General features: G+C 36.9%; 1 protein-coding gene across 1 annotated transcript in view; it reads right to left on the reverse strand.

Annotated features, from left to right (window-relative positions):
- Positions 1-10,319: 10,319 nt before the first annotated feature.
- LOC107718317 (double-stranded RNA-specific editase 1-like) overlaps positions 10,320-13,294 on the reverse strand; it is a 122,935-nt gene continuing 119,960 nt past the window's right edge. The window contains exon 10 of the mRNA XM_016525346.1: positions 10,320-12,155. Within this exon, the coding sequence (XP_016380832.1) occupies positions 11,979-12,155 (177 nt within the window). The 3' untranslated portion in view covers positions 10,320-11,978. The remainder of the gene's footprint in view (positions 12,156-13,294) is intronic.

Genomic DNA, 13,294 nt, shown 5'->3' on the forward strand with positions numbered 1-13,294 from the left:
CATGCTATTATCTGCCAGGCTAATATCTTGCTCACTTAAAAAATGAATTAACACTTCTCCTTAACAAGCTGCATAATTTGAAGTCTTATCCACGTCTACAGCATAAACAAACAAACAATATAATAATAATACATAAAATATTTGTTCAAAACCATAACCCTTATGAAAATTATGAGCCACATAGGCTATAGGGTTTTCAAAAAAATGTTTCTTGTATGAACCCCCAATATATATACTTTGAACAATTAATATTATAAATGTCTAAATTATTATTATTATTTGGAAAATATTTAGTTTCTATAAAGTTACATCAATACAGTATATTTTATTAACTTATTTTAATATACTTTATTTAATGCTAGTTTTATTTACTTATTTTAATCTTTAATTTTTATTCATTTCATTTTTTGTTTTGTTTTAATTATTTTAATTTATTTTTTGTCATATTTTAATTTAATTATTTTAATCTTATTTTTATAATTTATTTTTTTACATGCATTTATTTATTTTTACATTTATTTATGTACTTAAAAAAAAAAAAATTTACATTTATTTTAACCTAAGCTTTATTTACTTATTTTAATCTTTATTTTTATTATTAATTTTTTACATTTAATTGCTGTTATTATTTATTTTGTACTGATTTGTTTTATTCTCATTTTTATTTATTTTAATCTATTTTTTTTATTTAATCAAATGTTTAAAAAAATGTCAAAATTTAATTGTAATCTTTAATTGTTAATTCATTCATTCATTCATTTTTATTCCTGTAAACTTTTCCACGGACCCCCTAGCACTCGACAATGACAACAACCAATAACAACGATAACCACAAAAACGACAACAACAACTATGCTTCATCTCATCATGCAACCACCAATACATTCAGGAGTCAGAAAAGTGCGCTGACATTTCTTCATCCATCCCTGCATTCTTCTCCAGGGGAGAGTGAAAAAGTTTAACCAACAACTTGAAATGGGGCCCAGATGCAGGGTCCAGACTCAGACCAAATTGAAGTGTGCTGGATTCAGATAAGTGTAATGTCCTGGGGTTTGCGGCTCGGCGCTTCGCTTTGCTCTCGGTGACAGCAGGTGTGGCGTCAGCGCGCGCGGGGAGACAAGGTCACCGGGATTCCAGGCTAATAAATGGTGTGAAGATGGAACGGGCCGGTGGAGAGCGAGGCTGTGGAGCGATTCGCCACATACATCAACTCCACTGAGCAGAAAATTGAAATGGAAATCTGGGCCTTGAATGAGTGCAGATTCCATTGTCCCCAGAATGCAATCTGATGATGTATGATATCTTTTAAGGCGGCCGGTCCCGCTCGCCGCTTCATTTTGAACCACAACTGGACAGGTGAGCTCATGTGAAACTTTGCAGGCGTGTCTGAATGAGGTTTCCCAGACAGAGTATGATGACTCCTCGGTGAAAAGTGAGTAGATATATAAGCGCATTATGGATTCATGAAGATCAAAATGGATGTCTCCAGGGAGTAAACTAATTGCTGTATATAAGCTGAGAAATGTGATAAACACTTGAGGCCCGATAGCGATGATGAGAAAAGCAATAAAAGCACATACATAAATCACAGACTCAACTGACACAGCAAATTTCCACACAAGATTTAACATTTAAGTGTAAACCAATGTACATTTACAGTAAATCATATCGGAGTTGTGAATATGAGTTTGCAGTTGTGTGTTGATGTGATGCAATGCAAAACTTTGAATGCAAAACTTTCTGTTGAACTGTCAATGTGAGCTGCGCATAAAAACGAACACACAACACGGCCAGCACGTTTCCCTGAACGAATGATTCTCAGGAGGACCCAGTTCTTTTTAAATAAATCAAAATCCCGAACAGATGATTCTCAGGAGGACCCAGTTCTTTTTAAATAAATCAAAATCCCAAACAGATGATTCTCAGGAGGACCCAGTTCTTTTTAAATAAATCAAAATCATAGGGCGACCAGTATAGTCTGATTCCAGAATGAACGAATCTTCTGAGCCGGTTCTTTTTAGTGAATCAAAAACATACACGGCCAACGCGGTCTGATTACCGAACAAATTACTTCTGTGTCGGTTCTTTTTAGTGATTTAAAAACCAAAGCGCGATCAGACTATAGGCTTGTTCGAGATGCATCGGCGCTGCGCAATCCGATCGGTGTGTATGACATCAAAGTACCGCGAGAGCGATTAGAAAGCAGACGGCTCTTTATAGGGCCTTTCGCACCGCTTTAGTTTCAGAACTAAATGTACAGTACTAAAGTACTGGGACGATTTTGCGCGAACCATTTCCCAGTACCATTTAAAGGGTTGCATTCGCATCGAGAGTGTGAACTAAGAAGTGACGTAAGCTGGTCGACAGCGACGTCATTTGTGCGCGGCGTTCAACAACAGAAACAAAGAAGAACAACATTAACAACAGGAGGATGGAAGACGCTGTGATCGGAGCTGTGTTTTTGTTGTGTCTCGCGGGTTTCACAATAATGGACATGGAAAGTCGACGTATACGTATGGATTTGAGACTTTAGTCTTTGCAACTTTACAGATCTTCTTTATGCACCAAGAGAAGAGCTTGTAACACTCCAAAGAGAAAGGGAAAATTGAAATCGCATCATATGACCCCTTTAATTCGTTTTTGATTCACTAAAAAGAACCGGCTCTTAGGCTCAGAAGAGTCATTCGTTCTGGAATCGGACTATACTGGTCGCACTGTATGACTTTAATTCAGTAAAAAGAACCAGCTCATGAGAATCATTCGTTAGGGAATTGCTACACTGGCCGCGTAGAGTGTTCTAATAGTGTTCACAGGTTTTAAAGAGTTTCAGATAGCTTACGACAGCTTTCATTCTGATAGATGAACAAGGATGAAAGAAACATCCATAAAAAAGTAACCATCATCATCTTTTCGTCCATCATATGCCGATACAAACACAAGGGCGCGTGAAAGCTCCTTGCTTGAAAATGATTTAACAAAACTGAGTCAGCAACACATGTTTACTAGTTATCCAAATGAGAGCACAGCATAGAGTAAATCTAACCTACAGCTTTTCAACTAAACGTTTTGCATTTTACAATAAAATTACTGATAATTTTTCAAGTGAGCATGTCTCCAGGTGCTCTAAAATGAAGGTTTTTGATTTGATTGACTCTCTGGATTGCTCGCATTATAAGGACATTGTATGAGTAACGGACAAGTAAGTCCAGTGTTATTTGAATATTAACGTTAAATTGCAACAGTGACGGCGCTACACCGGGGCTAGGGGGGGCTATAGCCCCGTCAGAATTTTTAATAGCCCCGGTTTAGCCCCATTTCTTTATGAAGTAACTCTGACGTCAGTGAATTACGCGCTGTATTATATGCCGTCAATCCTTGAAGTTAAATATAGCGATCGATCACTGTGACTTGTATAAGTAGAAGATACTTTATGTTGCTTATTATTTATATCTATTATGTAACACTTAAGTGATTCATCTGCTAATTATTATTATTTTATTTTATTGTTCTAGAAAACCTTGCACATGTCCATCTATGTTGATGCCAGAGCAATCATAAAAAGGCTATCATTGAGACATGACTCGGGAGTTCTCTGACAAGAATAGCTACTGTAGCGGTCAGTGCTCATCGATCCAACTATAAATCCTAAATCAGAACACTATATATAGGTTACATTTAAAATTTTCATTATTGTAATTTGAAAAATATATTTAAATTGTAAAACAATTATACATAATATATTGCATTTAAAAAAAAAAAAATTATATATATGCAAAATATATTTTATTCTTTATATTGGGATGAAAGGGGATCTTAAAATATTGCCTTGAGATTTCCAAAATGGGTTTGAGAAGTACCTGTAGTTTTTCTACACAGACAGGACTGCTGCAGCATTGATAGCAGGTGGAGGTGTTAATGGAATAACTCCATCTGTTGAGGAACACGGTGTCTGAACCAGCAGCTCCGGCTCCATTAAGCAGATCACTGAAGAAAATCAACGAGCCACCGCAGGGAGAAGCAAACTAATGGCCAAGGTAACTTCATTATGTATGACAAACTCTGTGGTTCTCTTCAGAGAAGTGGAATGATCTTGAATCCGGATGTACTTTAATCACCATAAATAGACATCAAACCTTTAAAGCCAATATCGGCCCAATTATTTCAATAACACGTGGCATGCTGTTGCATTACCTGTGTCTGCAGAGAAGAATATGATTAATGCTGTTTCTGGAAATTAGTCGGGGTTCCCACAATTCAATGACTGATCCAATTATCATGAACGACTGGAAGCATCATGGAAAAGATTTCCTCGAAATCATTTTGAGATTGCTGTCTTAAATAGCAAACTAAGCATCATTTTCATCATGAGAGCATACATTTAAAGACCAATCATATATAGCTTTTTGTGACCGAGTGATGAACATGGGTAGAGTTTTTCAAAGTTTGTCAGAGGTCAAGTATTCAGTTCTAAAAATATATATCATTGGTTCTGAAGAATTAGCAATAAATCAATCCATGTCAATTATTTGGCAAAATATTTACCAAGAATGATTCAATGAAGCGTTTTCTCTGAAGCTGTGGGGAGTCAGAGCTCACTGTCGCAGAAGCGTGTGGCCATATTTCATTGAAGAATCAGAAGTGCTAGCAAAGAGAAAACCAACCATTCAAAGAAAATTATCAATGCATTCTCCCATGAAGTTATGCATTGGAGATACCTCAGCTTCATAACAAGTGTGTGAACTGCAAGGAAGGAAAAGTTTCATATTTCTCTGCAACCTTCATTTTTTATTCTAACATTGAAAAACCAAATGTTGAGAATTGTTAACTTTAAGGCATGCACCGAAGACAAATTGGTAACATCTAAATGAATATCTAAGTTTTTATTCAAGCCAAAAATATTATTTAATGTCACTAAACTACTCTATAAACTACTCAAAATTCATGGATTAAATCTGGTAGAAATAGGTTTTTAAGGTAACTTAAAGAAATAATTGTTTAAGATTACGCTCCAACTACATATTTTAAATCAATTTTCGTCTTATAAAGCACTACAATATGGCCAAGTTATGTCATTGGACTACTTTTTGAAAAGTTGTATTTCTATGTGCGTGTTATAGACATTTTTCTATTCCAGTTGATTGACATCCTGACATATAATTTAGTTTTATATCTTGTTTCTTCTTAACTAGAGGATCTTTCTGTCATCATTTACTTCCCCGTCATATTGTTGCAAACCTGTATGACTTCTTTTCATCCGCAAAACACAAAAGAGGATATTTTGAAGAAAGTTGGGGTTCAAACAACACTGGATTCTATACACTTTTATTGTAGGGACCAATTTTTTTTTTTAATCTTCTTTCTTGTTCCACCATAGGAAGCCACACAGATTGAGCTGATTGACATCCTGACATATAATTTAGTTTTATATCTTGTTTCTTCTTAACTAGAGGATTTACATCATCTTTCTGTCATCATTTACTTCCCTGTCATATTGTTGCAAACCTGTATGACTTCTTTTCATCCGCAAAACACAAAAGAGGATATTTTGAAGAAAGTTGGGGTTCAAACAACACTGGATTCTATACACTTTTATTGTAGGGACCAATTTTTATTTTTTTTATCTTCTTTCTTGTTCCACCATAGGAAGCCACACAGATTGAGAACAACACAAGAGGAAAACATTATGGCAGATATTATCAGCTTTTAATTTAGCCTTTTAGTATAAAGTGACTATTCTCCAGACCAGTTTTTGAATAAATTTAAATCTACTGCACAAATGTCTCAAACAAGACACTTTAAATTAGTCTTTTGAGCATGCCTTCCTCTAACACACTCACTAAGCGAAATATTTAGCCAATAAAATTTTCAAGCTGTGCAATGATGCCAATTTGAAAATTCCCTGGCATTTCCAGGCTTTTCATGAGCGTGGGAACCTCTATTGCAGTAAATTTACCTCCTGTTTCTCAGCCCATATCAGCTGGTGAATAATTCCCTCTATTAATCCAGATGAAGGTGAAACACCCAGCACACATGGAACAGAGGCATGAATCTCGATGTGCTTAAGATCTCAGCGAGCGCAGAAGACTTCAGGGCTTCCCTGGACAACTGCGACTTGAGAGGGAGAGCGGACTCCCAGCTGAACATCATAAGCAGATCCCAGTGTTTTTGAGCGTGTCTGTGCTACTTGTTACGGATTCATTATTAATAAGAGCACTATGTATCTGATAACTCTGCCAGACTCAATCAGAGACACAGTTTTTAGCAGAAGGAGAGTAATTAAAGGGATATAATATTAGATGGTTCAAGCATGCACCTAGTTTGATGATTGAAGTTGAATTCCCAGTTAGTACTAATTCCCTCTATTAATCCAGATGAAGGTGAAACACCCAGCACACATGGAACAGAGGCATGAATCTCGATGTGCTTAAGATCTCAGCGAGCGCAGAAGACTTCAGGGCTTCCCTGGACAACTGCGACTTGAGAGGGAGAGCGACTCCCAGCCGAACATCATAAGCAGATCCCAGTGTTTTTGAGCGTGTCTGTGCTACTTGTTACTGATTCATTATTAATAAGAGCACTATGTATCTGATAACTCTGCCAGACTCAATCAGAGACACAGTTTTTAGCAGAAGGAGAGTAATTAAAGGGATATAATATTAGATGGTTCAAGCATGCACCTAGTTTGATGATTGAAGTTGAATTCCCAGTTAGTACACGGCTGAGGAAGAAGTTTTGGAAGAAGTTCTCCAGCACTGCTGTCCTGAAAGTACCTCACCAAACTTCACAGGGGCGTGTGGGAGTGACTGCGGAGGACTGCTAAACCTGACAGCAGCAGCAGCAGCGGAGCCTGCTCAGTTTCTGCCTGTGCGAGAAATAAAAAGCAAATAGATTTTGTGCGTGGCAACGCCTAGATCTGTAACAATAGTGAGTGTTAACAGCACTGATCACAGGAAAATCACTTTGAGTTGTTGTTTTAGTGTACAGGGACATTTCAATGCCTCAAAACTTCCACTGTGCTCCAGATGGCATAAATGGTGCCTTCATAGGGCACTTCAAAGGGAGAAAAGTCACCTCAGTCATTTTGAAGGGTTGTTCCAAACAGAACGTTCAAGTACAGTACTACACTGTAAGTAAACAAAGCTAAAACAAAGATTATTGGAGCATGTTTTACAAGAAAATACTACTTGTCTTTCTACTTTCCTAGAAATCATTTAAAGACCAATCATATAAGCCTTTTGTGACCGAGTGTAATTTTAATTGTGACCGAATCGTTTTACATTTAATTCAGTGTGTTACTTGCAATTTCTTTGTAATTATTTGTAAACTTTTCTAACAATTCCTTGCCTTGCCTTATCAATGTTGAAAAGAATTGTGCTGCTTAATATTTTTGTGGAAACCATGATAAATAGCCCCCGCCCCAAGATTATTTGATGAGTATAAAGTTCAAAAGAACAGCAATTATATGAAACAGATTAAAAAAAAAATACTCTCAATTTTGATCAGCTTAATGGGCCCTTGTTGAATTAAAAGATTTAATCAGTAAACACGCACTGTTTGTAGTGGGCCTCCAACTTATGCTGCCTTCAAACTTCAAAAAGAACCCGTTTTAGAATCAATTTATAAATGCATTAAAGGACTCATTCTAGTTCAACCTAATTAAAAATTGACTAGTTTACATAATGTGACATATTTTAATGCTTAGATTATCAAGTTGTTAGCTTAAAAACAAGCCAAACTCCACTGAAATCAATGTTGAGTCGAGTCTCCCATGACAGCAAGGCAGCTCACTAGGTTTTGGAACAGAGCCACAGAGATATAATATATATTACAGAGATATTATATATTATATAACAATTCAGCTAGTTTTCTGTGAAGTACACACACTTTGAATAAATCAGAAAGTAAGGAGAAAAGAAAACGACACCAATATGCAAAGGTAGACTAAGATCTTTTTTTATTCCTTTCTCTTTTTTTTGTGTTTTGCTTATGTATATATAGATCTATTTTTTGTTCCTTTTTCTACATACAAGTCTTTATGTCGTCATGCTGGGTGCAGCTTCGGTGAAGTAGCTCATGCAGGTGACCCATGTGGATATTACGAAGGACAGGCAAAAGACGGGGTGGACCGAGATCATGTTGAGACCGAGCTGGACCACCGCCGGACTCCACTGTACAGTCACCAAATCACAAGACGTTTAGAAACGGATGACCAGGACCAGGAGGACGAAAGTCAGGACTCCTCGCTAAGACACGGCTTAGATTTCCAAAAGGAAAAAAATCATAAACGGGAAAAAAATCGTGACATCATCAACTGGCGTCTCACGCCATCAAAATCCCCGTAACAGAAGACGACAGCCGAAGAGAAGGTGAAGACGAAATTAGGATGATGCAAAAGAAAAGCTTTTTTTCCCCCCCAAGAAAAAATCCCAAAAGTCTCCCGTCCTTGAAAAGTGTCACCAGCAGAAAGAGCTACTTTTTGCTGAGCCACATTTATGTAGAACCGACTGTGCTCATTAATTTCAGTCTGTAATCGTTTCCATTAGAGCAAAAGGGAGTCAAAATCTACAGCCATTAATCATTACAGTACTGCAGATCCCCATACGCTCATTCAGGTCCGTCAGAAATACATTACGGAACTCTGCAAGGACACGGCCGCCCTGGCATTTAGAGTAAAGACCTTAAAACCAAAATACATGTTGCTTTTTGAGTGAAAAAATAAAATTAGTAATACATATGCAAGGAGTCTACTGTAACGGCATCGGAGAGGGTCACAATATATTTACAGCAGTGCATCCACCATGTACCAGAATACTGAGAATAGTGAAGAGCGCGTCCCAAAGTCAGTCCTGACTGATCCAACTCAAACGCACACATTAAAAACAAAAATACATTAGTGAGTGAACGAACAAAACTCAAACAAGGCAGAACTGTAAAATGCTGAACAATCTTTGCACCAATAACCTTCTTGTCTTTTTAAAAAATAGTCTCCGTTGGTTTAAATGCTTCAAAAGGAAAAGAAATTGACATCTTTGGTGAAGATTCCACAGCAATCTCTCAGTCTTGTTGCCATGATGTCTCTGCAGAATGCCAACTGGGCTCAGCAGCAGGTGCACAAACGAACACATTCGAACGAATGAACGGACAAACACGCATACTGCTGGTTTCTTTAAAATGTTTAAAATCAACGACAATCCCGCTGGAGAAACCTGATGCCATTGAGGGGAAAATAGAACGACCGTGGTGAGGATGAAGGAGGTCTGATTTCATGGAAGTCTCGGGCTCTGTGACCATCATTATTTTGAACCATTTGAAGATTTAAAGAAATAGTTGACCTTTCTAAAATCACCATTCCAAATCTGTATTTATGTATGAGCAATCTTTTCTTGTAAGATTTATTTTTGGCGCTGTTGCCTTTATTATGATAGGACAGTTTAGATCTGACAGGAAGTGAAGTGGGATTGGGAAAGGTCCTTGAGCCTGGATTCGAACTTGGGACGCGTTGCCCACGAGGCTATCGGCGCCCATGCTTTTTAACAATCTTAATGCAGCTGTTCATTGGTCACCTTGGTGCAAAACCCCCGAAAGGACCATTAACCCACTAAATAACATTTAAAGTAGTCAATATTCGATATTCAAGACTTTATTGATCATAAATCTTTCCTTCTGCTGCAGCTCTCAGATGTCAAAAGTTTGGGGTGAGTCAAATTTTTTTAAAAATAAATGAGTACATTCATTCATCAAGTATGCACCGAATCGCTCAAAAGTGACATTAAAGACATTTACATTGTTAAAAAAGATTTCTATTTCAAATAAATGTTGACCTGCATGTTGTCCACATTGATCATTCTAAGAAATGTTTTATTAGCAGTAGCACCAAATCAGAAGGATTTCTAAAGTATCATGTGTCACTGAAGACTGGAGTAATGATGCTGAAAATTCAGCTTCGACATCACAGGAATACATTACATTTTAAAATATATGAAAATGGATATCAGTTATTTTAAATTGTAATAATATTTCACAATTGTTCCATTTTTTTGATTCACAGCCCAAAACTTTGAGCAAAACTGTACTGCATATTCAACACTGTGATTCTAGTGCAAAATTCCTTATATATTTCAGTCAATTTCTCTGATAAAAAGTTTCCCAAGATCTAACATATAATGCTCAAGTCATACAGAGTAATGTTATGCTGGTTTTACGGTGATGTTTTGTCGTTTTTGAGCTCGACTTACAGCATAAAGGTCTGAGGGAATCACAGAATTTTCATTTCTGGGTCAACTACTCCTTTAAATACTAATGCAGCCTTGTATCTTTCGTTTTTAAGTGTAAAATTATGACTGAAATGTTATAAATCCCATCAGGAGTTTATATTATACAGCAACACTCCTGGAATCTGAAAACCACCAAAGCCAAACTTTAAAAATGAATGATCGGTATAGAAATACTTCTGCTTCTCAGCTCTCAATAACCTTACCAGTCAAACATGCTGCACTGGATAAGTCATAAATCAAAGAGCAACTGAGCTCCTGGCTCAGACCTTACTACAGCACAAGTCTGCAGAGGGGAAACCTCATCCTCAAGGACACAGCTGAATTCAGTCTTACAGAAGCATCTCTGAGGAGGAATGTAGGCATTCAGGTCTATGCAGGAAATAAAAAAAATCCTCAAACAAGTCGCAAGGATAAAGTGAAAGTCAGAGTCGCCTCTGCAAACCCTCGCTTCCGCATGCAGAGATGGCTTTTGTCAATAATAAACGTGCATTTTACAGACCATTCTGCCATCTTGAAAAACTCCCACAATGCCCTGCTCTCAAACCTGCAGTGACTAAATGCAGCATGAATGTTGAAGGAAGAGCTCATCCAGAAATAGACTCACCTACATGTCGTTTCAAATGGATCATGATTCCAGGTTTGGTCTTTTCCCTATGCGAAGCGAATTTTCATAATTGGATGAACTATTCCTTTAACATATGTGTAACTCGATCACATTAGCAGATCAGGTTCACTGGGAAATCTGCTGTTTGGTGATCGGAGTGATCCGATGGACTCCATGCAGCTTAAAGTCAATACAGTGTAGACACCTAAAAGTAGGGCTTCTAAAATGGTCCATTATAGGCCAGTAAAGTATTAAACCCAGAATAAAGGGCTTTCTTTGTGCCTTATGTAATTCGCACATGCATTTAAGACCTCTGAGAAATCTCAACAGCCACGACACATCGTTTAATAACATCAATGCACTTTGGTTGCATCCATAAGACTACTCCATTTTCCAATTCAAATCACTGTTTGGGAATACAGCTTACGTAGGAACCATATGCAAAAATTCAAGTTTCCCTCCGAGGTCAAATTAAAATCTGAAATCTATTTTACTAGAAAGACGGCGTACGCTAATTCTACACTAAAGTCCTGACAAAATAAGTTTGTCTATCTAAAGGGACCATGCTGTATAGTTATGATCTATGTGATAGAATTTCTTCCCCTTCTAAAATCCAGAGGGAATGGAATAAAAAATATAAATATGCTTATGTTTTGCATATCAAGGAGAACCATGCTCAAAAGGTGAGCCAGCATTTGGGTAGGCTGGACCAGGAAACCTTCAGACCCGTGCACAGCGGTGTGGTCGACCTGAAGCCAAGTAACGTGCACGTTTACGGCATCGAGGTTTTTTCAGAACAACCCTCTCTCTCTCAAAAAAAACACAATTTTTCCAGTTACAAATGACATCACGTCCTGTTATCTGCTGAAGGCTAATGCCGCTAACTTCAAAACAAACATATGTTAGATGAAAATCCGATTCTACATTACAAATTAAAAAGGCAGAGTCATGATTCACACAAAGAGAGCAAAATGACAGACACTAAAGGGCTCTTGGTTTGTCTAAAAACAAACAGCATCACACACACACACATCCCAACACATCAAGTGAAGTATTAACAGCTGGTTGTTGTCATGTCCTGGTCTTTTTATGTTCCCTTTTCAAGAGTTCAGCGAGAACTGGTCCTGTTCTATGGGTTTTTTCACCCAGGCACCCAGACCCGCTTTGTGAAAGGCCTTGATGAGCGTTTGCTTGGCCGTATGGTACTCCACCGCTGCTTGTTTGGCTTCGTGGTACGAGCTGGGCTTGGGCACTTTGATTCGGAGAGTTGACGAAAGCTGCAGATACAAAAAAAAAAAATTTGTTTTTGCATTACTTTGTAATATAATACATATCATGCAATACGTAGACTATAATAGCGAACAACAATACTGCATGCTTCACATTTCAAAGGTTGAAAGTATAATACGTATAAATAAAATAATACAATACAAAATATATTTATAGTTATATTCTTATATTCTTGATTCATGTTCTGTTCTGAACATTGCTAAATGTAAAGGATTTGTTGAGGAGTGAGGGGAACTAATAAACATGTTTGATAGCATTTAGAATGTTTGCAAATGTTTTATATTTTTTGTAAACTTTATTAACATTATTCTTAATGTAGTAAGAAAATGCAATGCAACCGATGCAACATTTTTGTGTTTTGTTCTGTCAACAATGCAATTTTCTGGAAAATACGATATATATATATATACAGTGGGTACGGAAAGTATTCAGACCCCCTTAAATTTTTCACTCTTTGTTATATTGCAGCCATTTGCTAAAATCATTTAAGTTAATTTTTTTTCCTCATTAATGTACACACAGCACCCCATATTGACAGAAACACACAGAATTGTTGACATTTTTGCAAATTTATTAAAAAAGAAAAACTGAAAAATGCTCAGTATTTAGTAGAAGCACCCATTTGATCTAATACAGCATGTAGTAAAATCTGTGCCGTTAAGCGTTATCACCGTACCGCCGTGAATGATGTTATGCAAACCATTTTGTTTTACGTGGATATTGGAACGCGAGTGAAGTACATAAATAATATTTTGGCATTCAAATACATCGCGAAAATACGGAAACATTTGATTTCGTGTCGAATGAGAGACAGTTGGTTTCAGTTTCGTTTTAGCCTGAATGAATTCGTTTTGGCTTGTCGTTTATATTGCTATTCTAAAAAACACATTTTTTATACGCGTAGCGTATTTCAACCATGCAGCAACCTTTTTAAATATTTTGATCAATTACTAAAAAAAAAAAAAAGACTTTTTAAACTGTTTAACTGATTGTATTAATCGGTCAAAATTCTTCACGGTCGGTTAATGGTTAACCGGTTAAAATGAACATCCCTAATCACAATCCATCACTGCAGAGGTAAAATGCATTGTGAATACTTTCATACTGACAAGAGTGAACAGAACTG

Source organism: Sinocyclocheilus rhinocerous, unplaced genomic scaffold (genome assembly GCF_001515625.1).
Source record: "Sinocyclocheilus rhinocerous isolate Xijiao unplaced genomic scaffold, SAMN03320098_v1.1 scaffold2891, whole genome shotgun sequence".
Taxonomy (NCBI): Eukaryota; Metazoa; Chordata; class Actinopteri; order Cypriniformes; family Cyprinidae; genus Sinocyclocheilus; species Sinocyclocheilus rhinocerous.